At 40.6% G+C, this 25,776-nt stretch overlaps 1 protein-coding gene across 1 annotated transcript in view; it reads left to right on the top strand.

The window, feature by feature from the left end:
• SEMA4C (semaphorin 4C) overlaps window positions 1-25,776 on the top strand; it is a 150,518-nt gene that overhangs the window by 88,777 nt on the left and 35,965 nt on the right. The window contains exons 3-9 of the mRNA XM_044084386.1: window positions 14,088-14,239; window positions 16,713-16,775; window positions 18,646-18,744; window positions 20,042-20,135; window positions 22,816-22,932; window positions 25,019-25,161; window positions 25,557-25,732. Coding sequence (XP_043940321.1) covers window positions 14,088-14,239; window positions 16,713-16,775; window positions 18,646-18,744; window positions 20,042-20,135; window positions 22,816-22,932; window positions 25,019-25,161; window positions 25,557-25,732 — 844 coding nt within the window. The remainder of the gene's footprint in view (window positions 1-14,087; window positions 14,240-16,712; window positions 16,776-18,645; window positions 18,745-20,041; window positions 20,136-22,815; window positions 22,933-25,018; window positions 25,162-25,556; window positions 25,733-25,776) is intronic.

Here is a 25,776-nt window from a genome sequence, read left to right as displayed (position 1 = left end):
GAGGGTTAGAAAGGTCAAGGAACAGCAGTCAGGTTACCCAAACACAGCCTCCTGGCTTTGTTTAAAGGCACATGCCAGCACAAGGCGTGCCAACTCTTAAGCTTGTAGTGGGCAAGCACAGCCAGAGTTCACCTTCTCACACTGGCCATTGTCGATTTTCAGTGTCCCCTGTTTGCTCTCTTCATGAAACAAATTTCTAGAATAGATGAGCAGGCTGTTTTCGCTCTTCATGAAGATGGATAGTTACCAAGTTGCCTTAGCTAGGAGTAAAGCATTCATTTTTGCTGCTGCCAGCAGACCCGATTCAGAATATTTTTTAGAAGCTGAATATAATGTGAAAGTTCATGCTGAAGTAGAGGAAATTTTATTGATCATCATATTGCTCAGTTTTGCAGTAGCCTTAGCTATATGGGTTATATCCTGCTACAGATATAACAGCTGGCCAGCTTCCAAAGCTTCAGGACACTTTGCATGTACCCAAACTGTAAGGCAGTTTGAACTGAGCTGACTAAAAGAGACATTTGGGCAGGACACCATTCCTAGCTTTACTGCCACTGAAGAGTACGCTCCTGGAGCTTTCAAGGATCAATGGTCGGCATCTGCTGTTCTTTGCTAGGCAGACAAGGTACCTTTGGAGGAAGAAACTTCCATTTTTTTCATTTGTTACTGTTGTGTCACTTTCACCTTCAGAAAGTTATTGTAAAGCTAGGAGTGTTGTGTTTTAATTGACTGTCACAAGACCGCAATGTACTTTTAAACAGGACACACATTTTCCTGTCCGTTTAAAAGTGGTGTAAAGTGACTGGAAATTTTTTTTTTTTTTTTTTTTGCTGTTGAGAAGTCGTTCATTTTACCTCTGTGTGGTTGACTTAGTATTTTAAAGTGCTTCTTACTGTGATTTTCTGTCAAAAAAGTGACTTTTATGGGCTGGTAGTGGTGACCGGCATTTGCTACTAGTCTTCCCCGAGGGAAAAAGCCACCATTTTTAGCTTTACCATGAAACAGACTACTGGTCCACTGGTTGGTCCTTCTTCCAGCCATAAAAACAAGCAAACAGCTTTTACCACCACACCAGGCTGGTAATTTACCTCCGCCACATCTGGGTGACCATTCTGTGGCCATTTGTTGTACCTCAGACCACTCATCTTTTATCCCGGATCCTTCTGGTGTAGCACTTACAGCCCCTATGGGATTAGCCACATCTTCTGTAGCTGTTCGGGTCCCTTCAGTGGGGAGTGAAAACCACTCTTGTTGCCACTGAGAGAGGGAACAGACAAGGTTTCCATGTTGTGTAACAGTGCTGCACCCCTCCCTGAGGAAGAAGTTGCCATTAGTAACACGGTTGGCCCCATTTTTCCTGTTTAAAAAGAAACCGAAAACTAGTCATTTATCTACTCCTCCGCAATCGTCTTTGGATAAAAGTAGTTCGAGTCTGCCTCAGGGTTTAATTTAGGCTATTGATCCTTCTTGTAAAGTAGTTTGTGGTAAAAGACAGAGGAATACCCTTTTCCCGAAAACATTCAAGTTTCTTAATCTGAACAGGAAGATGCAGGGATTAACAAGAGTTTTTTCCTTCATATTTCTGATTTTAGACTCTGAACAAAGCTCTGTTTCTGATTCTTCCTGTTGGAGTTTCGCTTTCTCTGAGACTGCTGCTAGAATATGCCAGTGTTTTTAGTGGGAGAACACTGAGGTTTCTCCGTCCCTCAGAAAATACTGTGAGTTGTTACAGAAGCATATTCCAGATCCTACATCCATTCCTCCTCTTCTGTCTGCTTTAGAGGATGTGTTTATTACTGCTTGCAGTTTTCCTGCTTAGTCAGCCATTTGTCCCTAAAAAGGTAGATAGGATGTTTAAAGTTGCTCAGACTTTTACATTTTTATACACTATTCCCAAACCTGACCAAGCAGCTGTAGTTCTGTGTGCTTATCAACAGTGGGATCAGCTAGTCCTATTCTTTCTGATAAAGATCGGAAAATTATTGATAGGTCTGGGAAAAGTGTGTATTTTTGCCACTTTGATTTTCAGAATTCTTAATTGTCAGTCCCATAATGCTAGTTTCTTCTCACTAACTGAAAGTATGAGAAGTATTTTATCTGCAGTTTCTTCTTGTGAGGAAAAATGTGCTTTAAAAAGAGTTTCTTTTATCGTACAGGTCACTGCTGATTGTTTACAGTGTGTGTGTGTGTGTGTGTGTGTGTGTGTGTGTGTGTGTGTGTGTGTGTGTGTGTGTGTGTGTGTGTGTGTGTGTGTGTGTGTGTGTGTGTGCGTGCATATGAGTCTGATACCTCTCCCAGGACTATGGCCACTGGTACTGATTTGAGGAGATTTGCATGGCTGCATTCTCAGAACCTCCTAGATGATTTTAAAAATGAAAATTTAAATTCACCGTTGTATGGAGAGCTAGTGTTTGGCTCCTCTGCTGCAGAGGTGATAAAAAAAAAAATGCGATGAAAGGACTGATCATGGAATCTCGTAAGGTTTTTCAGCGTTACTTTTCCAAATTTTCTAGGGGATTTTCTGTCACAACTCTCTGGACCATCTTTGGTCCCCAGGACCTCCTCATGTGGTTACAGACTATACCACAGTCATGTGGTACATTAACAGGCAAGGGGGCACCAGGTTGTACTCCCTTTGTGGACTAGACTTTCATGCTTGGGATGTAGCTTCACAGCACAGTCTCTCTCTGCCTGCATCTTGCATTCCGTCAGAGAAATTGTGTAGCAGACAAGCTGAGCAGGACCAGACCCTCATAAATGGAAAATGGATTGAGGGTCTTCCAAGATTTGATCAGTCTGGGGGGGAGTTCCTCAAGTAGACCTCTTTGTCTCCTGTTCGAATAATCACTGTTCCAGGACTCCTTGCAAGAAGGCCTGGAAGACATGTGCCTTTTATTTCCTTCAGCAGGAATGTTCCTGTATACTTTTTCATCCTTTCCACTCCAAGGGTGTAATTACTGCAACTTCCTTGAAGACTGGATCCACTCACAAAAGAACAGGGGTGTTTGATATACCCTGACATTAATCAACTGCCTGGGGTCCTTTTAGGCACTTGTTTATTGAGGATATACAGCAGATAGTAATGGAGGAAAAAAAGCCTGCTACAAGAAAATCCTATGTTAGGAAATGGAAAGGGTTTTTAGTTGGTGCCAACAATATATTCATCACTCATTATATGGTATTTTTCTCTGTTTGGTATGTCTGCCCATTGATCTTCCTCTTTCAGTGCAGTCTCATGTAAAAAATGTTTTTGGAAGGGGTTGTGCATAAGAGGCTTCCAAGAAAGCCAGTGACCCCTCCTTGGGATCTTAATTTTATGTTACAGAAGCTTCACTTCCTCCATTTGAACCAGCTAACCTGGCTGACTTGAGGTTATCGGCATGGAAAACAGTTTTACTGCTTGCTCTGACTTCCATAAGAAGGGTAGCTGAATTTCAAACTCTTATGGGGGAGTCAGCCCTATCTCATTTTCTATAGAGACAGGGTTTCTTTGAGAACTAGCCCTCCTTTTATGCCCAAGGTGGTATCTGAGTTTACTGTAAGCCAAACTATCCATCTCCCCGTTGTCTTTCTTAACCTAAAAATGAGGGAGACAGGATACTCGATAGCTTGAATGTCCATAGACAACTCTGGTAATATCTTGACAGAACTAAATCTTTTAGAGCTTTTTATCGATTGTTCATTTCTTGTGAAAGTAAGAAGGGGAAACTGTGTCAAAACAGACCATTTCCAAATAGTCTAAGGCTATTGCCTTTTGTTATACTCACCATAATAAAACTATTCCAGGCATGGTCAAGGCCCACTCTATCAGGACCTTGGCTTCATCTGTAGCTTTTGGAAAGGGTTGGATACTTGGAAGTATTCTAGAAGCTGCTACTTGGTCCTTTGTACATGCTTTTACAAAGCTTTTGCAAATTCTTTCTCTAGGTCCAAATCAGCCTTTGGTAGGGTAATTCTCCGGGCATTTCTCTCTCTCCTCCTTCCACCTCTCAAATGTAGATAGTTGTGATAATCTATCCATACAGCTAAGGCTGTTAAATGTGATGAACATAGTACAGTTGTGTAAGTAAACATATAACATTAGATGTACGATGCAGTAGGTGCTCCCGCTCTGCATTCCTCTTGATTTTTATGCGCTTCTTATGCCAAGGTGTGGAATTTTATTTTTTTGCTGTTTCTAGCATTGCCCTTTCAGGTTTCAGCCACACTTTCTCTGTTGGTTGGAAAACTCTGAATGGCTTTTTGCCTAATCTTGTCTTTTGGTCAGCTCAACTGGAACTGCCCAACAGTTTTGGCATGTGAAAAGTGCCCAGAAACTTTGGAAGTTGTCCAACTGTTATATCTGTGGCAGGATATCACCCATACAGCTAAGGCTAGTGCAGCAGTGAAATTAGTTTCTGAATATTGCTTTTATTCACCAGTATGCACTTTACATCATGGAGCACTTTTGAAAACCTGTTTTTCTGGTGGTGTCTGCGGTGGTGCAGTGGTTAACATTGTCGCTTCGCAGCAAGAGGTTCTCCGTTTTGATTCTCTGCTGGGGTCCCTTTGGCAGTGTCTGCATGTCAACTATGCAGTCACGTGGGTTTCCTTTGGGTGCTTTGGTTTCCTCCCACAGTCCAAAGACAATGGAGTAGGTGTATTGGACACTCTAAATTGGCTGTAGGTGAGTGTGTGCGTGCGCATGTGAGTGGTGCGAATGACAGGGCTCTCCACTCGGCAGTGTAAACCTTGGCTTGAGAGGATTTTTACTGCAGAAGTGACACCCCTGACCCTATGTGCAAAATGGGAAAAAGGGGTTGAGGATGTATGTCTGTAGGGGCAAAGGAGAATGCTGCATACTTCACATACCTCATGAGGGTTAGGAGTGGAGAAGGTTATGATAAAAATGTTTTTATTAGAAACTTACAAGAAGCTTGCTTTGGAAGGATTCAAGTTCTGACTTCCTGAAAGTGGTGGACTTGTTTGTAGGGAAGGCACAAGAGTATGGATGTGAAATTGTGTGCATTTTGGGGGATGGGTTCCAAAGAGATTGTACAGGGGCTAAGATCAGGGTGGCGATTGTAATTACACATAATAAGCAGACTGACTGGGCCTGGTGCCCTTACCTGGCAGCACTTTTTAGGCTTTAATAATGCTGCTTGTCTGTCCATTCTGTGCCTCTGCTGTGTTACTTTTAAACATCTAGTTTGAGTGTGGTAGATGGAGATTATGTAGGTAAGAGTGACTGCGTGCAAACAGAAAACTGGCTCTGAGGAACAGGGTTGGTGTGCAGGTGCTTTGTATCACATGTGTGTGTTAATTAGGGAGGCAGGGGGGTGGAATATGTCAAGAGGTTGTTAGTTGACAACTGCAGAACATTGAATGCACATATAGTAAAGGAAAGTTTTGAAGGTCAGGCTGATGTAATTTTCCTTCTCTTAATCCCAGTATGTAGACGGCAGTCAATGAGTTGTTTTTAGTTTTACCGTAAACTGTTACAAGCCCCCCCCCCCCATCCAAAGAAAATAAAATTAAAATCGGGTAGATTTGAGCAAATCTTTTTGATTGTATCCAAAGATCATTCATTGACTGATTTGCATTTTACATTTTTGCATCCTACTTTTAAGTTGTGAGGCCTTTCATTTTGTGCATATATTTGGGGGAGGGGGACTCTGAATTTAAAGTAAGGAAATGCTTTTAAGAAAACATAAGACTTGCTGGTTGGTACTTCTGTTAGCTCTGTCAGCAGCTGAAACGATTAAGATACTGGTGGTAATACAGTGTTCCTGTTTTTCTTTGAGAGCTTTTGGGTGGGGCAGAAACTTGGACTTTCAGTATCCCTTAGTAAAAAAACAAACCCTTCCTAGTTAATGGAATTAATGGTGGTGGTGGTTTGGATTTTCCCAGCTGTTGGCCCTCAGGAGTATCATGCATCCCACTTGTACACGATGTGATTGAAGGTGTAATGTGTGGTGGTGACAGAAAAGGAACTGGTGCATATCGGAGTTACTCCAGAATCAATCTGCACTGCATAAACAGTGGCTTAGGCTCACAGCGCACATTCACTTGGTGTAGTTAACTCTGTCAAAATGGGGGGGGGTGAGCATTATTTGAAAAAAAAGATTCAGCCCCTTTACAATTAACTGTTTCCTTTCCAGGCTGCTTTATTTCATCGGACAGTGTGCAAAATTGCAGAACATTGTACTTTGCTGTGTCGACCATTTTAGTATTGCAGTTGTTAAGAAGTGGGTATTGTCTTAACTTCTGCACTGATTATGTAGTCTGCACTTACCTGTCGTGTTTATTTTTTGTAATAGCGTTACTGCTATAAATTTCACAGTTGAGCATATCAGTCATAGAATTCTAGCTGACTTGTACAGCACTGCCTGGCATCAGCATTGTGCTTTCTCTGGTGTGTCATTTTAAGTAATGCTACAGCACATATAATTATAGACGAAGCCTATGAAGCGTCCTCATGGGAAGCAAGTGGGCTCAACGTCCCTGTTTTTAGGTTTATATTCCTGCTGGCATTTGTGTGGCCTGCTTTCTAGACAGTCTTAACCCTGTTTTGAAATTTACAGGAAAAAAAGGAAAACTATTCAAATAGTATGGGGGGGTTATTCAGAATAAATAATAAAACTTTAAACTTATTTGGAGGGAGTAGGGGGTGCTTGTTATAGCATATCTTACTGATGATGTTAATTGGGTCTCTTGCTGCTGTTGTGAGGGATATTAACTGACTGACATGAAGATTGCCAGTGCTGTACAAGATACTTAGTGTCTTTCAAAAGGCAGGAAGCAGGCAGTATCTCGGATCAGCGGATGTTTATGGGCTGAGGATGCTACATTGAGTGTATGAACAGAAGGAGACAGATTAGGTCTGTCAGAAGCTGAGCCAAGAAGATTGAATGTCTGTACAGAAAATGCAGACTTAACTAAAGGCTGCTGTGCACAAAGTAGTGAGAGGGAAGGATAGTTGTGCTGGTGTCATTTTTCCTATACTTAATGGTGATTGAGGAGGAAGTGGTAACCATGTACTTTTGTATAGTGAGGCCCGTCCTCTAGTTAGTAGACTCATGGGCCCTGCGTAAGTGCTTGTGCTGTAGCTTTGTATAGCAGGGCCCTCAAGTTAGTGGACTCATGGGCCCTGAGATCCCCCACTGAGATCACCAGGGTATGGTCTCACCTGCTTCTTGGGATAACACGTTTTCTTCCTGTTGTGTAGTAAATCTCATGACTCGTTTGTCTCTTGTTTCTTTCATGATGGGCAATTCAAAGGCAGTCATATGACTTGTTTGCTGTTTAATTCCCTGTCCTGAAAGAAACCAACGCTAGGCTTTCATTCCCAAAGTTACAGAAGCCAGTTGAGGACATTGCCAATAGTAGCACAGAATTTTGAGGGGCAAAACACTTTGTTTTCAGTTTTGCTGTAAGGCTATTCCCATTTTGGATTCACTTTGATACAGATATTTTGCCAAGGATGTCGCAATGTTGACAGATTAGTCCCTGGTCCTATCAAAACACAGATTTTAAGTAAATCCTCTGGAACCATCCTGTTGTGCTGGTGGAGGATTTTTTTTCTTGTAACAGAACCGTGTGTTGTGGATATGCTGCATTCCCAGTCTTGTCAGGGGGTTTGAAGCAGAAATGGCAGTAGGCACAGTAAACATTGAATAGGTCAGATACAGTGGGCAAATGGAAGTCTTGTTTACACCAAGACACCTTCAGACGTTGCCTGTGTATCAAGCTAGGTGGTGTCTCTCCATCTTCTGTAGGAGACGTTGATGAGTTTATCTGGCATTGACCACCAACTGTTGCACAGTAGTCCACTGAGCTGCCAGTACTGGTATGTTGCCTTTTGTGTGGGCTGGCTGTGTGGCAGCTGTTGCATGTTTACTATGCTAGGCCATAGTCTTAGTTTAATGCCTCCCCCTCACTAACGCTACTGCCACCACCAGTTTCTCATACAATCTTAGAATGGCTGTTTGCATACTGATAACCAGCAAAATACTGATGCATACTTAAGGCTCACTGAGGTCTGGGTGACTGTTCTAACAAGAATATTTGAGTTGCTTTAACAAAGGATTTAAATTGGAGGGTTGAACTGTTTACAGGGATGAAATGGGACACAAATGCATTTCACAGCCTTCCTTTTTTCTTATAGGAGTAAATGGTATACAGATAGGCATGTATATATGTTTACCACAGAGACGGAGACGTGTGGATATCTTTGTACTTTTGAATCACCTTTTTAACTGCTTGATGTGTAGGTGTAATTCAAGCCATGAGTTTATTATTGTCAGGCTCAAAGAACCTTAATAATCACATATTTAACAAAAAGATAGCAGGACCGAGTTGCAGGTACGTTTTTATAAAATGTGAAAAATGAGAGAAAGCAAAAGTACAATGTCTTAACCTGCTATGCAGATAAATAGATGTGCACGGCCTGGTAAAAAGTGTATTTATTTAAACATTTTTTTTATTTCAGCACACCTTGCTCCAGTCCCAACCATGTGTGACAACTTGGGTGTCCACACACACACACACACACACACACACACACACACACACACACACACACACACACACTACACTGTTCTGGCCCTTTAAAACTTTTGCCTGAGTAGTACTTTGGTTTTTGCACAGCACTTGATATCTGGGATTTGGAGTGACTCCAACGTAAAAAAAAAATCGTGCTTGGGATGTTATTTCAAAAGCCAGTTATCTAATCAGGTCAGCCTAGTAATTCTGTTGCAGTAGGGGTAGAGAGCCATATTCCGTTTGGAAAAAAGAAGTAAGCATTGCTTATTTTCAGAATCACAGGGCGTTCTCTTGTATTTTCCCCCAAGTGCTCCTCGTATACATGTAAACATCTCAAATACAGTTGAATGAGTAACGGAACTTGTGATGCAAGGATATGGAGGTTCTAATGTACAGAAAAGTTAGGATGAAAGCCACATGTATTGTTTTTTTTTTTCTTTTTGCTAAGCCATTTAAGTATGTTCACTAACTTGGAGATGTCTTGCACTGTTACAGCTGTGTAATTATAAGAATAAAACTGACATACCTGAAGTTGGATGCTGCTATTAAGGTTTGACTAACATACCAGCTGCAAACTGTAGCAGGTCAGCTTTATTTATCTCTGTGTAGCTTGTAGTCTTTTTATATATGGCCGATTTGTTAATAAATATGCAGATTGACATTTGCCTTTGCTACATAGTGAGATGCCAGCAAGGCATGTATGTAAACTAATAGAAGAGAATGTGATTGGTGCTGTGGGCTAGGATCTGTTATTGGAATTCTTGATGGTAAAGGTCCCACTCTGTTGTGGGAGAAAGGAGGGAAAACTAGGCCAAGTAACCAAGAATATTGACCATATCTCACTGTATTTTTTGGATAGGGTCTTGTGGGCGGCCACGGTGGTGCAGCGGTTAGCGTTGCCGCCTCACAGCAAGAGGTTCTCCAGTTCGATTCTCGGCTGGGGTGCCTTCTGTGCGGAGTCTGCATGTCCTCCCTGTGGTCGCGTAGGTTTCCTCCGGGTGCTCCGGTTTCCTTCCACATCCCAAAGACATGCAGTAGGTGAATTGGACACTCTAAAATTGGCCCTAGGCGTGAGTGAGTGCGTGCGTGTGTGTGCCTTCTGTGGAAGGTTGGGTGCCGGGCTGGCAACTCGAAACCGTAAAACTCCACTGCCAATCATGAGCGGACAGATGATCTGCTGTGGCAACCCCTAACTAGGAAAAGCCGAAAGAAGAAGAAGTCAGGTGTGTCTTATGTGAGCAACAGTCTGAAGCCTCACAAGTTGTATGCTAAGAAACAGTTGAACTAACAAACCATATGTGCTGTTTCATTTCTAGTTAAGTAATAAGCATTACACCAGATTCTGTTTTTATTTTAAACAGATTAAAGTAAAGCAGTTTGCGTAAGTCGTAGGGATTACCACCCTTCCAGATTCTGGATTTAAAATTAAATGAATAATTTAATAAATCATTAATTAAGTAAAGTCTTTAAACTGAAATGCCAGCAACTCCAGCCTGTAGTGTATCAGTGAGGAGAATTAATATCCCCCCTTAAACCATGTGTTCTGCATTTCTTACGTAGTTGGTACTCATCGTTACACCAGTAAAAACAATAAAATAGCACTGGGGGTATTTTGCAAGTGGTGGGGACTGCCATTCCTCCTTTACTGCATTCAGTACAGTGTTACTTGTTAAAGCAGCAAACGAGGTGTGCTTGTAAGGGCTTCTGCAGCTCCTTTAACTTTCCTGCTTGACATTTCGTTGTACATTCGACATGCATCATCATATTTATTACTAAAACAGAAAATTTAATGTGGTGTTTGTAAGGGCCACACTTCGGTCAACATTTCTATGCACTTTTGGCCCTCTCTGACTTTGTAATTAATATTCAGTAAAGGTGCAATCTTTTTTGATTAGCTGTAAAGCTCAAGGTTTTGATGTTGAACAAGTTTAGGAAAAATACTGATAAAGCATAAAGTCCACCGTGGTTTTCCAAAGTGTATGTGGACATGCAGCAAATTAATAGGGTGGGGAAGTGTTAAGTGACATTAGTTCCTTGTCAGGGTTGCTGTAGCTGACTGTTGATCTTCTCTGAGGTTGAATAGAAAGCAGCAACTCATCACCCCAGTAAAGAATGTGGTTTATTTTAGTTGTGTCAGCAGCTAACGAGTAGGTAAATAGCAGCACTGCCAGCCTGCTTTTATTTAATATTCCGCTGAATAGGTATAAGAGCCTTCAAGTAGTCAACAGCTAATAAGTAAGTGTGTAACAAAAGTGTGCATGTCTGCATTTCATTAATATTCATCAATTTCTCTGTTTGTCACCATATTATGGTTATTTGGGAAAGGGTGGCTGTAAACCTTTCTTACTGTACCCGCTGATGTACAATAAGTAGTCTGAATGAGTGCCAATAACTACCTAGTCCTGACCTTACAGTTAAACAAGTTAAATGTATGTAGTTTTATTGTCCTCGTGGAAGCATTTAGTTTAGTCTTCATTTATTTATGATGGTTGTGCAGCTGTGGAGCATTGTAATTTATGCTCATGACAGAAGGGAAACTGGACCACAAGAGGTTGACCCCAACTGGCTGTAGTCTTCTGTGAAGTTCACTTGAATTGAAAACAGACCTCTGGCAGTTCATTAAATGTAATGTTTACCAGGTGTGCTATGGTTCTGTTAAGCATTTGCTTAAGTAATGTTTCTTCTTTGTGAATCCTTGACATGCACTTGTCTGTATTGTTGTCCTCCTTGGCAGCAGATTGCTGTTTGGGCAGCCTTCCTTTTTCTTTTAGGGAGTTTGTTGAATTGCAATTTAATTAATAAAGTAAGTCAACAAGTTGTTTTTGTTCCTTTGAGAAAACATAATCGCCTATATATGCTCTTTAGTTTAGAGCCGGTGTTAATGGCTCAACAGGTAGCAAGCACACTTGCCTTTGGCAGATGATCAGAAGCTTGTGGGTTCTGTTCCCACACCAGATACTGGCACTGCATTATTGTTAGTTCCACAATGTTTCGGCAACATTACATTACTTGAAGCTTCAACCAGACTGAACATGCTTGTCAAAGTTCCATCTCAGTGAAGAACAAACAACTCTTGTTTACTTCCCCATTTCCAACGTAACCCCCAATGCCCTGTCACAAAACCCCAGAGAAGAAGCCCATAGAGAGTTAATCTGCTGCCAGCATGCAAGGAGAAACGGATAGGGAGTTCAGCATCCAGAAATTTACCTCGACTAGTAAAAACCTCATCTTTTTGACACTCAACAAAGGGTTGGTCTTGCTTTTTGTTCTCCATTTTCATAGCTACACTTAGGTCTGTTTGTTAAATGTGTGCCTTATTAGAATCATTTGGGTTGCACTGATTTCTGTATACTGGCGACTCCCAACAGATAGGAGGATTTGAAACACCGGCTTTAGGAACTAATGTATGAGATGTATTTGTGTTTTACTAGAACGTGACTATGTAACTAATCTGAGCAGTGTTATTGCTTGCATTTCAGCCTTTGGTTTGGGAAATGTTTCATGTACACACACACATTTTATATATGATGTGTGTGTTACATATGTCTGCATGTATAATAAATGCATTTAGGCAGCTGCAAACCAATTCTTTGCAGGAAATCCCTGCATAGTACATCTTTTTGTCAAGGGTATTTTGTTCTGTCATATCCTGAGGTGCCTCTGTGATGCCTGGATCCAGGATAGCCTTCAGTTATGTAGCCATATTACCACTGATGAGCTTTATCAGACTGTATGGACAGAAAGTGAACGGGATAACTGAGTGAGAATGCTCCTAAGTTCAGTGACCGCTGCTGTGGGAGGGTACATTACACATTTTTTAAACCATACTGCCCCATTTTAATGCCACAAGGTCATCACACATGCATGCCTTATTTGAGTAGATCAGCATAGGTCATTGAGCCAGAAGTTATGTACAGCCTTGCAGTTCACCATTTCCCTTTGAGTCCACTGTGCAGCTGCTTCATTTCCCCCAACATGGGAGAATGGACCGTTGGCCAGTCAGTCCCATCTCTCCATCTAGTTTTTCCAGTACTTGGGATCACTTCTTGAACCAGAGTGTGGAACTAAATCTCATTTGCTGTACCTATGCAGTTTGTTTGCATTGTATGACCAGCTGTTTGACACCCGGCACTGTACAGTTTGTGTTACTGATGCCTTGTGTAGTTCATGCAGATTTGATTCATTTTAGACTTTTGCTGAAGTCAAATGTAATAGTTATGAATCTGAGCAGGTCAGTGTAGGTTGTGGATAAACAGAATAGCCCCCTTCCCCCAGTCAGATTGACTTTGACATACTAGAATGAATACACTATGACCTGAGCAAGTCACACCACCAAGTGGGTGATTTCTGTATGTGGTTAAGCCTTGTGCCGCTGTGAATTGGTGTAGTCTGGAAATCACCAAGTTAGATTTATGTTCTTCCCTTTACCCGTTTTGGAGTGTTTTTTTACCTTCTTGACGTAAGCTGTGGCATAGTCCATCAGCTGTAAAAAACACTGTGTAACCGTAGCCTGGTCTGTATTTGGAAAAATGCTGTCAGACATTGCAGTTGCTCAGCAGTCCTTAACACTGTTAGGCAGTGTCTCTGCTCAGTATTAAGTAACATCGTCTTACCACAGTCTACTCAGTGGTTGGTTCAGCTAGACTACCACTGTCAGGCAATACCTTAGCTCAGTGAGCTGTTTGCAGTACCACTTGGGCAGTGGCTTATGGCAGTAATAAGAGTAATATGACCATACGTTGTAGTGGTTTAAACCACAGTCACTCAGTTAGGTACTGAAAAATTGTGGCCTAGGCCATTAATTGGAGTAACGTTGTCTAGCAGTAAACTGTCCTAGGGCTGTGATTGGATTAAATCTGAATCAGGGCACTGGTTGGACTGTTCGGGCAACATACTTTCTCAGGGATTTTTAGTTGAAATAGTTCTGACTTTCTTACTGAGGATGTGGATTTTGTTGTTTGCCGTAGGTATCAAAACCTGCAGAACACTGAATAGGCAGGCAGGTTCCTGGATGAAATGAGAATTCCCGGAATATCATATCTTGGACGTCTGCGCAAAGTTGCCTAATAGTTGCAGGTATTCCTGTACCAGGAAGTATACAAGGGGGAAGACTACAAGAAAAGTTGGTTCAGCTGTGGATTGTAAAAAGTGCCCCCTAACAACCACCTCTACTTTTAAGTTCCTTTCCATTATGTGGTTCAGTATAGAGTTGGAGAGTCAGTAATACTGAAGGTTTGGAACAGCTCTTTAAATGGATCGTTATAGCAAGGCATGAACTAGACGTGATTGAAAGTTTCTCTAAGCAAATTGAATTGTTGATGGTGTTATGCATAGTTGGAGTTCCAGTATCTTGTGTTTCCAGTACACAAATGAAATGTACACCTCATTACTCCTCTGCAGACTGCATTTTTTTGTTTTTTGCTTCATAAGTTTGTGAATGTTAACACACTGTACTTTACTATGTCTTCGCTGAGTTGTTGGAATGAATATATACAGCATTTAGTAGTCGTGTGATATTTGAGGAAAATTCAGTTATGTCTTTATTTGTTTTTTGCCTTCCTTAGGTCTGAAGGATGTAAAAAGGTTCTCAAAACCTGAGATTGTTAACTATGGGACTGTTAACTTGGATGAAGAAGCCCAAGTGTTGTATGTTGGAGCACGGGAAGCCTTGTTCGCTCTTAACATGAGTGACATCACATTTGAGGTTCAAAAGTCGGTAAGAAATTGTATTTTATTTAACGTTTTGAGGCGAGGCAAAAAATAACCTCAGAGTGTACAAGTTAATATTTTGATGCCAAAGCTCTTGTATTCATAAGGGCTGCTTGTAATGACTGTAAAATACCAAGAAAAAGTAGGAAAAATACAAATGGGTGGAGGTGACTTTTGTAGCATACAAAGGACACCTCCTGTGTATACTTGGTATGTTTATAGTAACTAAGGCCTGATAAGGCACAAATACCCATCTGCAGTATTGAACCTGTAGCACTGGATGATCGGGTGCCATTCTTATGGCACAAAATGTGCAAGTAAAGGTTATAGGAATTATTTGTAGCTCTGTTGAGTACATCTGATGAGTCACAGCATTAGAGATGTTCTACCAGCTATTGACTGCCAGTGCTAATGTGAGTTCGTCCTGGAATTGAGGTGCTTGCTGGGGTGCGGAGAGGGGTAGTAGTGTTACTGTTTAAACTTGCAACCATCGGAGTTTCTTAACTTCTGCCTTTAGAAGTGGCTTTTCCATGTAGGGATATAATCTGTTTGTTTATTCCCCACCCCCCGCCCCAGCTGGAACACAGTCCAAAGACATTTGCAAAGCTTTCTTCCTTCCTTGCAATGCTCAAGGTATTGTCTCTTTGATGAGGGTTGGAACCATGTCTTAAGTTGTATTGTGTGTAGACGAGCATTTATGTTTCAGTGCATAAAGGACAGAAAATCCCGATTGTAATACAGCAGGGCTGTGTAATCCCCTTCTCCTCCCCCACTCTGCATTACCACCATGTGGTTTTGGCACATCTTGACAATTTAGACATTGTACTTTTCAGGCTAGTTCTGACGGTAAATTTCCTAGTCTGCTGGTGTGTCAGTGGCATATTCCAAGCTCTAATTTTGGGTGTGTATTCTACTAGCCCTTCTCCCCCATCAAAAAAAAATTTGCAGGTTTTTTTTTGTTTGTTTGTTTTTTTTTTTTTTTTTTCATTTTTACAGTCTTCATTTTGGGTCAATTTACCTTCTGATAACCTTGTTGGGCCTTATATTCTAATCATGCATTGATAGTCATTGTAGTTGTTTCTGAGGTTGGAAAATGTCAATAATATGGAGGATTACAATCCAGTCACTGATATTGAGCATATTATGTGTTTCAAAATTAGATGCTAAGAAATTCGCCTCTTGAGCAGGAAAGTGTTGCTGTTTAATTGTATTATAAGTCAGCTTCCATTTTTTTTTTAATGCTGTAAATCTTGTTTCTCTTAGTAAATCTCCCAAGTTGTTCTTGCTGTTGGAGATGTATGTATTCATCTGGTGAAACTGCTCTGGCAGCAGGCATTAGTTAAAACTAACAGCAGTCCTTGTTAAGAAAAGCTGTGTTTTTGTTTTTATATAATTACTTATGAGTATTGCTGAAAACTGAAAGGAGCTTGGGTGGATAACAGGAATATGTTGGTAGAAAAAATAATGAAGAATAAAGGAGTATGTGTGAGGCTAGTTGCAAAGTTTGAATTTTCCTAAACTGCACCAGACTGGTTAGTGTTCATAGTTGACTTTATAGTTGTGTTTTGGAGAGGGGAAGAAGTGCTCTTTATATGCTGTTGATATTTTTGCAGCTTAAGCTTTAAAGTAGCAGTTTTAGAGGGCAGAATAACACCCACTTTTCAGTGAGGAGGTGCCTTTCTCAGACATAGAGTAGTCGTCTTCTTCTTTCGGCTTTTCCCAATTAGGGGTCGCCACAGTGTATCACCTGTCCGCTCTTGATTGGCAGTGGAGTTTTACGGTGTCGAGTTGCCAGCCTGGTGCCCAACCTTCCACAGAAGGCACACACATAAACACCTAGGGCCAATTTAGTGTGTCCAATCCACCTACAGCATGTCTTTGGGATGTGGGAGGAAACTGGAGCACCCAGAGGAAACCCACGCGATCACAGGGAGGACATGCAGACTCCGCACAGAAAGCACCCCAGCTGAGGATCAAACCGGAGAACCTCTTGCTGTAAGGTGGCAACACTAACCGCTGCACCACTGCGGCCGCCCACAGACATAGAGTAGTTTGAGCCACTTTATCTGGGCAGCAGGTAAGGCATTATTGACCCTTCACAACTCTTCACGCCACAGAGTTGTTGGACTGTTCTGCTCTTCTGCTAAAGCATTAGTTTATTTATGCTGCTGTTTTGGGTAGAAACAGTAGTATTTTTATATGTATTAGATTATATTTTTTAGAAGCGCAAGAAAGTGTTCTGTTTAGCATCCACTAAGCCTCTCTCCAGTTACTTCTATTTGTAATTCGAACGTACATGCCTGTTTTTTGTTTATTTAGAGAGTTCTAGAAACCTTGTTAGCATTGTGTTCCCTAGAAACTTTATAGGTTTTGTTATTGACCTGGGAAAGGAAGTGGTGCTTTTTAAGGGGAGAGGGAGTTGTTCATATAACAATCACCACTTCATAAATGACACAACTGTGGTGTGGTTTTAATTACAGATTCCTTGGCAAGCACCGGCGGAGAAGAAGAAGGAATGCATTCAGAAAGGCAGGAATAATCAGGTAGGTTTTGCTCTGTTCAGATAATGACTGCTTCATGGCGAGTTTGTGACGTAGATGTATGTGTGCGTTGGGGGGATGCTGTGGTCGACAGTCAGCTTGCCTCTTGGATTCTGACTGTGTGCATGATATGAGTTTGAGAGGACTGGTTTTAAAATTGTATTTGATTTGCAGTCTTGTTTATATAATAATCTTCAATCAACCCACTTGGCTGTTGCTGTTTCATATGCAAGACAAAGCACTCAGACATGCAATTTTTAAAGTGCGTTTGTTCTCCTTGTTACTGTAATGTAATCTTCTGCAGAGTTAAGCTTATTTTATTGTTGATGATGCAGGCTTTCTGTTATCTGCAGTGTGTAAAGCAGTTCCATTCAGTAATTTTGTCTTGTACATGCTACATGCTAAGTTACTCTGTGGTCCCAGCCATGTACTGAGCACCAAACACTTGAGTAGCTTCTTGTGCTTTTCCTGAAGCCCTTCACTAGTTTGGGCTTGTAGTCTACCCTTGTGTATCTATTTGTAACCCCCATTTTTCCCATATTTGCATATGGAGTTGGGGTGTCACATCAACACTGACTGTCGCACTTCGGGTGGCTACAACAGTGGTCAGAGTGGCAACTGTAGACTAATTCTGAACTGTGACTCAGCATAATTTATCTGTCTGAAGTGAATAAAGTAGCTGCATATACAAGACCACTAAGAAGTAGTCTTTTTGTTGTCTTGTGAGTGTCTTTTCAAAATGTTCTCCCAAATCAGTGCATTTTGCACTGTTGTTTTTTCTCATTGCTCACATATTTATCTTTGGAGATTGCTAGCTAATTAGTAATGTCTGTTAATTATTTAATCATGACTGGCTGAGTGTTTTAGGATATTGGAAATGAGTCAAGAATAATGTGCTGATACATAAGCTATGCTTTTTAGCACAGAAAGGAGTTGTCTTGTAGGGGCCTAAGATCCAATCAGCTTTGTCTTTCCATGTTTTACTCTTACTCTTGTGCCATTGTGGCAAGAAAGGGCCAGATCTGATGTGACATTATGCAGCAGAGTTTGGGACTTTCTGTCCTTTTTCATGAGGCAACTTGTTGGACATAGTCTACAAGTATGTCTGTGGTTCTCTGAGGATATCGCTGCTCGTCAGTAGTAGACATTACATTGATCTTCTCAGGAAATGTTCTTTGTTTGGGCCTTTGTATAGGCCATTGTGAGCAGTGAGCTAATGTACGACTTCGGTAAGACCCAGAACCGTAAGAAGAATTTCTCTTTGTCCCTTGGGGGGGGTGCTGAATAAGCTCAAGCAAAGGGTTTTAACCTGGCCTAAGTCTTAGCACCAGTACCTTCTGTAGGTTAATGAAAGAGACTGATAGGTAATTGCCTTGGGAACACCTGGAATTACCTGTGCTGATGCCTAACAAGGGGAGATAACGGAGACTTGCATTGCTGCTGTACATATTTTGATTTTCCAGTTTGGCTGTGCTGGAGTGCCTTCTGAGCAGAGTCTGCACATCTTGTCTGTGTCCTTGTGAGGTTTTTGTGTTATACTTTTTCCCTGCCATATCCCAAGGGCATGCCATTGGTGTATGCGCTGTGTGCGGAATGCTGATGCTCATTCACTTTCAGTGATTAGCTAGTTCAGGATCATTCCTCTTGTCTTGTATCCACGGAGTGCCAAGGTCGTCTCCAGCTCCCTCATGATCCTGAGTGGTTTAAGTAGGTAGTTAGAAATGACAGGTTCCTAACAAGTTTTGCTTCTGTTTTGCATATATAAGAAGAGACCGCACTGAGAAGGAGTGATTTATTTTATAAATGTGTTTTATTCATGTATTTAGTCTAGAGTTACTCATAACTTTTCTCTCTTGCTTTCATTTTTCCCCAGACTGACTGCTTCAATTACATACGATTTCTTCAGCGCTATAACAGTACTCATTTGTACACTTGTGGCACCTTTGCCTTCCAGCCTAAGTGCACCTACATAGTAAGTACCTGTCATTACATCCTGTCAATTTCTTCTCCATTTAGTAATTACAGGATAGGAAGGAGGTTCACATTTCAGCCACTGTTCATTTGCAGAGACGACAAAATCTTATGGTTTGGTGCATAAGTTAATCAAAGATCGAGAGGGAGGGTGAGACAGAATGGCAACAAAGGAAACTGTGTTGTTTAACTATTTTATGGCAGATGGCACAATATATCGGTAAGGGTGAGGAGATCGTCTCTAAACTTTAGCGATGAAGTATGAATGAGAGAGCATCAAGAAAAAGTTTGGAAGACTACAATGCATTCTTCATGCGATACATTTTCCAGCTTAAGCAGTATTCTTTTGAAGCTGGTGGGGGTTTGGAAGAGGTCACACAAGTGCAATTTCTGTGGAAACTGTGGTCATCATCTGAAAAGAGGATTATAGTAAAACAGAGAGTTGGAGGTTTCAGGCAGTCGTATACACAATATGAGAAGACAGTAGAACGTGAACCAGCATGGTGATGGGGAAGCAAGAAGAAAGTGAGTAGGCAATAGATCATTTACACTCATAAGTCATAATTTCTAGACAGGGCGAGACTGCTGGATCATTTTCTATCATCTCATTTTATGTTTCTTAAGGCGATATAAATCTGGTAACTCTACTTTACTGTTAGGTTGCTTTCAGCTTCACCACTCTGCTAATAGATTGCTATGTATGCAGTCACATTATTGTAGCCAAAGTGGGATCCTTTGAAATACATGTATAAGGGAACATTAGTATAGCCAAAGTGGGATCCTTCAAAGTGAATGAATGTATTTCGTTAGCACTACAGATGTGTGAAGTACAGCCACATAAAGAAATTGTTTTTTATTTGTTAGTGTGATAGTGGTAACTAACATTACTGTCTGGGAAAGGTAGTAGAACCGATTTTTATTTTCCAGTTTGCACACACAATTTCTGTCCCACAGGCATTGTGATTTGTTTTATTACTTGTCTGCCAAGAGCTGCAGTGGTGTGTGTGTGTGTGTGTGTGTGTGTGTGTGTGTGTGTGTGTGTGTGTATGTATATATATATATATATATATATATATATATATATATATATATATATATATATACACACACACGTGTGCATAACCCGTTTTCGTACACACACATATATGTGCACATTGAGTATGTTTGTGTGTATATACATCTGAGCTTATTTGCTTGTATATGTACAATATGGAGTTGGACTAATTCTTATTACTTTGCATGTTACAACAATTAGCCATCCTGTTTTTTGTGTTAGCATGTATATATTGCTTTTCCAGGAAGTGCCAAGTTTCACCCGAGATGAATTTATGGAAGATGGGAGAGGAAAATGCCCCTATGACCCAACCAAAGGACACACTGGACTAATTGTTGGTGAGTGATGGTCTCCTTGGGTATTTTTGCCAGACAAACAATGAGCATTCATATTACAGATTGCATTGTATGGTCTTTGTTGTTCTTGCTATAAGCATGCATAACTTCCAGGGATTTAAAGGTCTGTATTCTACTCCTACAAACCTGTCTGCTATTAATTGTCTCACTTTTCTTGTCTGCTTAAAACTTGACTGACTATAATCTTTCATTAAAGTAACAACATTTAATCTGAATGTGAAAACATAGGTGTATCCAGGCATACACCATGCACGCCAGTGCACGCATGCCATTTAGAAGTTATTTATTTTGTGGCAATGTTATATAAAATGCTGGCAGTTTGTCATGATTTGTGGACATAAGTTTTGCTAAATGGTTTTTATCCCCCACAGATTGCTAGAGTGACCTGTGTGTTTTTTCTTCATTCTTGAGCTTCTCATATCATGATTCCCCCCCAGCAGTGAGAAGGCTTATTGTTCAATAATTTGCATACTGTTCTAAAAATTATGGTTGTACACCTGTGCGCAAAGATTCCTGAGGAGTGCTGCTAGTTTCCTACCTCAAATATTGTATTATGGCAGTAACCTTTATGTCCTGCTTCCCTTGTATGGTATGTTGTACTGCTTTGGAAGACTTAATGAGCAGTTTTTTAGACTTCAGTTGTGATTGCATTACCTAGGTCTATTTCAAGTTTTTAGCTTTCTCCTTTCTTTGTCTTTGCTTGGGTTATATTAGTTTTGAGGATACATAACATAGTTATTTAATGCTTTAGGCATTCTTTACTTTCTGTTCCTAATACAGTAGGGCTTGATTTGCTAAGCAGCTAATGTACAGCAAAGCAGCGGAAAAGCTTTTGATACTGATAGAAGTGCGCCATTAAATAAAAGCGCTTCCTATAGAGGGAAAGCTGAAAGAAGTACAAATGTGCATGCGTATGTACATGTGGATATGTGTGTGCATAGTGTTTATTTATTTTTTATTTAAGATAACAGTCCAGTTAAAGGTAGTTGCACTGTTATGATGGGGATTTGGGGGATTCAGGGAAATTGTTAGATGTGGTTTGTGTTATGTTTTCATGGGGTACTTGTGGTTACTTTTGTGGTAAAGACATTGTATTGGATCATAGATTAGAAGGCTACGGGTGATTCCCCCTACCTGCACTGTTAGACGATCTTGGAATTGGAATATTTTAAGCAGGCAATAAGGCTTGTTCCTCCCCCTTGCAAAAACACTTAATTTAGGTGTTTGATGGATTGGTGGTGGTGGTGGGGGGGTATTTTTACTTTTTGACATATTGGCTCGATTGTCACTTGATAGTGTCTATCACTCATGCATTTATGTGTGTGTATATAAAATGTGTTTTTGTTTTATTGTACTTTACAGGTCAGACGTTTTCAGGTTTTTATTTGTAAATAAAGCTTTGGTGAAATGTAGAATGCATTATGAGAGTGCTTATAGTCAAAGAGAAACTGTATGTGTGTTTTGAACGTCCCAGGACATTTACAAGTAAGAATTCTCTTCATATTGTGCTGTCCTGTTGGGAGACCGGGGACTAGATATATTAGTATTTATTTATTTATTTTGTTTTATTTTATTTTACATTTGTTTACTGGGAAAGTCCGACTGGACACGTCCATTTTCAGTGGAGGCCTGGGGAGAACAGCTCCAACATTTACCAAACAGTAATATGTATAACATTTATACAGCATAGATATTAATAAAGGTCAGTACATTTGTACAAGAAAACTGATTACTTACATAAATAAATGTAAAGAATGTCATTTCACACCATAAACAGTAAAGAAAACACACAGAAGAGTGCACGCTATAGTAGTGGAATTAGCTATAATTAGTATTCGTACAGTAGCTTATGTACAATATGGGGAGAGTAGATGTAATTAGGTAGAAATAGTTGTAGAATGTAATACATGGTTAACAGTGGTAAGTTGATTGATCTAGTTAAGTCTAGTAGGTATGAGTAAGGTTATGGGCAGTAGAATCGTTGAGAGTGCTGGTTTTATTCTAGTCAGGGGTATTGCAGGGACATAGCCATATTAAGTGAGTTGTTAGCAATGTTTTCAATTGAGAGAGGGTTGGGGTAGGTGCTATTTCATATGGTAGTGAATTCCAGACTTTGCCTATATAGTTTGAGAATAGTGATTCCCCGGCTGAATTTCTGGCTGACTGAATTTTAATAATTGGTTTGTTGGTTGAACGTAAAGTTTTGGAGCTGGTGTATGGTGGCAGAATATTTTGGAGTGCGGGTGTTATTTTTTCCCCTTTGGTAGGATATTTTATGGACTGTGGTTAGTTGGCTATAGAGTAGAAGATTTGGGAGTATATTATGAGTAGCTGTACACTGTTAACACTCGCAGGTTAAACTGAAGACATTTCTGTACTATTTAGCAGAACGACACTTTTTTTTGCATCCTCTCCTTTACTGTATGTTTCAGAATCCATACATTTGAAAACTTTTGACACATAACAGACTTTGAACTTTGCAGGTAGCATGCATGGAACTGATTAAGTTGTTAGAGAAACAGCTTTCTGAAGGCTCAGCTGGGACAGATGGAGTTGTAGAGAAACAGCTCTCTTCCATCAGTTTTAAGTTTAGTCTGTAGAAAAACTAAACAAGGTTTGATTGCTGCTGTGCTATACCAACACTCCTTATTTTTATTTCCAGATGGTGAAATGTACTCTGCAACTCTGTATAATTTTCTTGGAACCGAGCCTGTCATCATACGGAATCTGGGCAAACATCATCCCATGAAGACAGAGCACCTCGCTTCTTGGCTGAATGGTGAGCTTTGAATTTCCTGTTTCTCCAGCTGTTAATTTGCCTGTGCTGACCAGTGTGTCTGTATATCAGCAGCAGAAAATAGACATACATTTTAGAGTTGGAAGAGGACTTCAGAAGTTTCTAGTTTAAAAAAAAATGATACTCACGTCCCTCATTTAAGTAATAGTTTTTACAGTTTTAAGTCTGTAGTAGTATTTTTAAATGGACAAAGTTTTGATGAGACACACACACACACACACACACACACACACACACACACACACACACACACACACACACACACGCACGTACATCAGAATATTGACCTTTTTCAGAGTGTGAAAGGCGAAGGGGAGTCCTCTTTTTATGCATTTTTAACCTAGAAGGTAATAGCCATTACTGTGAGTGTTTTAAGGCTTAATCAAGGAAAGTACAGTTAGTGACAGATGAGATGTAATAAGGCTGATTTTGAAAATGGGTATAGAACAACAAAACACGCTAAAGGAGGATAAGTTGCAAGAAGTTGAGAACGTTAAAAGGGGTACATGCATTGCCGGCTAGGATGATAAGAGTCTGAGTCTAATGTATACTGTCCCTTACCCGCCTTCAGTGTACTGGTGCACTCAGTTCTTAAGACCTGAGTGTGTCATCTGGCATCTGCCATCTTGGTTGATGCAGTGATTCATCCCCTTAATACCTGCTTTTGTGTCCCCTGCAGCAGAGCAAGGCACGGCCTTTTGAGATGCGTAGTCATTCATGGACTTGTCTGGTTTTCTGAAGTTATTTCCAGAACTGATGAGTAGCATCTTGGCTCTTGCTCTTTTTTTTGTTACCTTATATTTGAGGCAGTGAGTGAGACTTGTAAATGATGATGGAAGGAGGTAGGGTTAAGTATACCATTGCCAACTAGGAAGGGTAAGGTTTAGCAGGTAAGTGAATTCTTAGGAATAGATAGCTGCCAGAGTTGTTGTATTCAGGCTGCTGCTGTTAGTGCACTATTCATCATGCACTACAGAGTAGGGCTGAAACACTGAAGATGCAATGCCAGAGCCATGTGTAATTCATGAACAGTGCTATAAAGTGGTAGTACCCCACTGTTGGTGTGTGCTATTACTCTGCTGTGTAAGTGATCCATGGAGTAGTTATACAAATCCTTTCCCACCGGAACTTTGCCTGCAGTTCATAGAATGCTCACAGTAGAGTAGTGACTGACAGTCCCTAATTAAGCTATCCATCCAGAACCACGCATCTCCACTCGACATGAGTGTTCTTCCAAATCTGATATATTCCTCTGCACTGCATATGTGAAATGTGAAAAACAGCAGTTTTGCCTCTTCGTGTGGAAATGAAAACAACTGGTATACAAACCCTTTAGAAATGTGTATGAGCAGCCCATATCTATGTTTTCAGCAGGGCATAGTTGGCATTCTTTTCTATCCTTTTGTTTGTAATTCTGGTGTAGCATTGTTTTCTTGTAGTCTGTTTAGTAGCCAAAGTAAATGTTATAAGGTTGAAATGTGGTCTTGACCATTTTGTTGCTTGGGCTTTAGAAAAGTTAGCTAATTTGAGCTGTAAATTTATACTTTGACTTTGCCCAGCAGCATCTGTGGTAGAACCCCATTGCCTAAGGGTGGGGATTTTATCTGTAGCAAAACCGCTGCAGACGTTGCATTGATTGTGGTACTTTGGGTAAGGGTTTTTGTACATTAATGGGGAGCACTGAGTGGTAACTACAAACTGGCTTCCTTTTTCAATTCGCCACTAGCATGCTAGCATTGTACGCTATGTTATTTAAAATTGTAGCCTTAGTTGTGAAAATATAGTAATCTCTCAGTTAAGTAGCTGCAGTAAAGAATAGTGGTAGTGTAAACTGATGTGATTTGAATCAGTCGAGACAGTACATGGATATTTCTCATCTTCTGTGTGGAGATGTGAGGGAACTTGATGCAGAAGGCATATAGCAAGCTGTAGAAAAAGTGCATGTTTGGTAACAAAAACAAAGGCCTCATGAGATACATTTAAGAAGTTACCATGCTGCTTTATAAGAAATGCAGAAATGTCTGCCTTGCTTAAATCGTCACTTTATATTCTTACTTCTCAATTGCAGAACCTCACTTCGTTGGATCAGCACATGTAAAAGGCAGTGCAGCAGGTGATGATGATGAAATCTATTTCTTCTTCAGTGAAAGAGCGGTGGAGTACAACTGTTATAGCGAACAAGTGGTTGCTAGGGTTGCCAGAGTCTGCAAGGTAATAGGACTTTTTTATTTGAGACTTTAAGGGCAGATACTGTGTTTGGCTATTTTCTGAGTCTTTAGTCTGTGACAGGGAAATCTGCTTGTTCAGCAAATTGCTTATAACCACAGTTGTTAGAATGAGGGGGCTTGGATCGACTTGCAATCACTGCTCTTTCTGGTTTTGGGATACTTGGCAAGTGCCGCTTGTATACTGTTTGTAGTTGCCTTGCCTTTAGAGAGCGTACGTTCTTAAAGAAACAGTTTGACTTGTGAGTCCTTTTGGTATACAAAAGGGAAGGCATATGTTTGTTTGCTTGTATTAGATTATTTATATGCTGTCATATGTGCAGTTTTATGTTGGGAGTTGCTTTGCATACCAAACATTTTCCTTTTCTTTTGTTGTTGAAGGGTGACATTGGAGGTGCCCGAACCTTACAGAGGAAGTGGACAACATTCCTGAAGGCCCATCTCACTTGCTCAGTCCCAGAAAAGAATATTCACTTCAATAAGATTCAAGCAGTCTACACCCTCCATGGCGTGGGAGGGCACGATACCAAGTTTTTTGTTGTCTTCCGGTCACAGTGGTAAGTTTGACAGTGCTCTATGCTGCTGTAGTGGTACTACTGGG

The sequence above is a fragment of the Protopterus annectens genome, chromosome 9.part0, assembly GCF_019279795.1.
Source record: "Protopterus annectens isolate FY-2018-M chromosome 9.part0, PAN1.0, whole genome shotgun sequence".
Classification (NCBI taxonomy): Eukaryota; Metazoa; Chordata; order Ceratodontiformes; family Protopteridae; genus Protopterus; species Protopterus annectens.
This window is presented reverse-complemented; position numbering and strand designations above follow the sequence as displayed.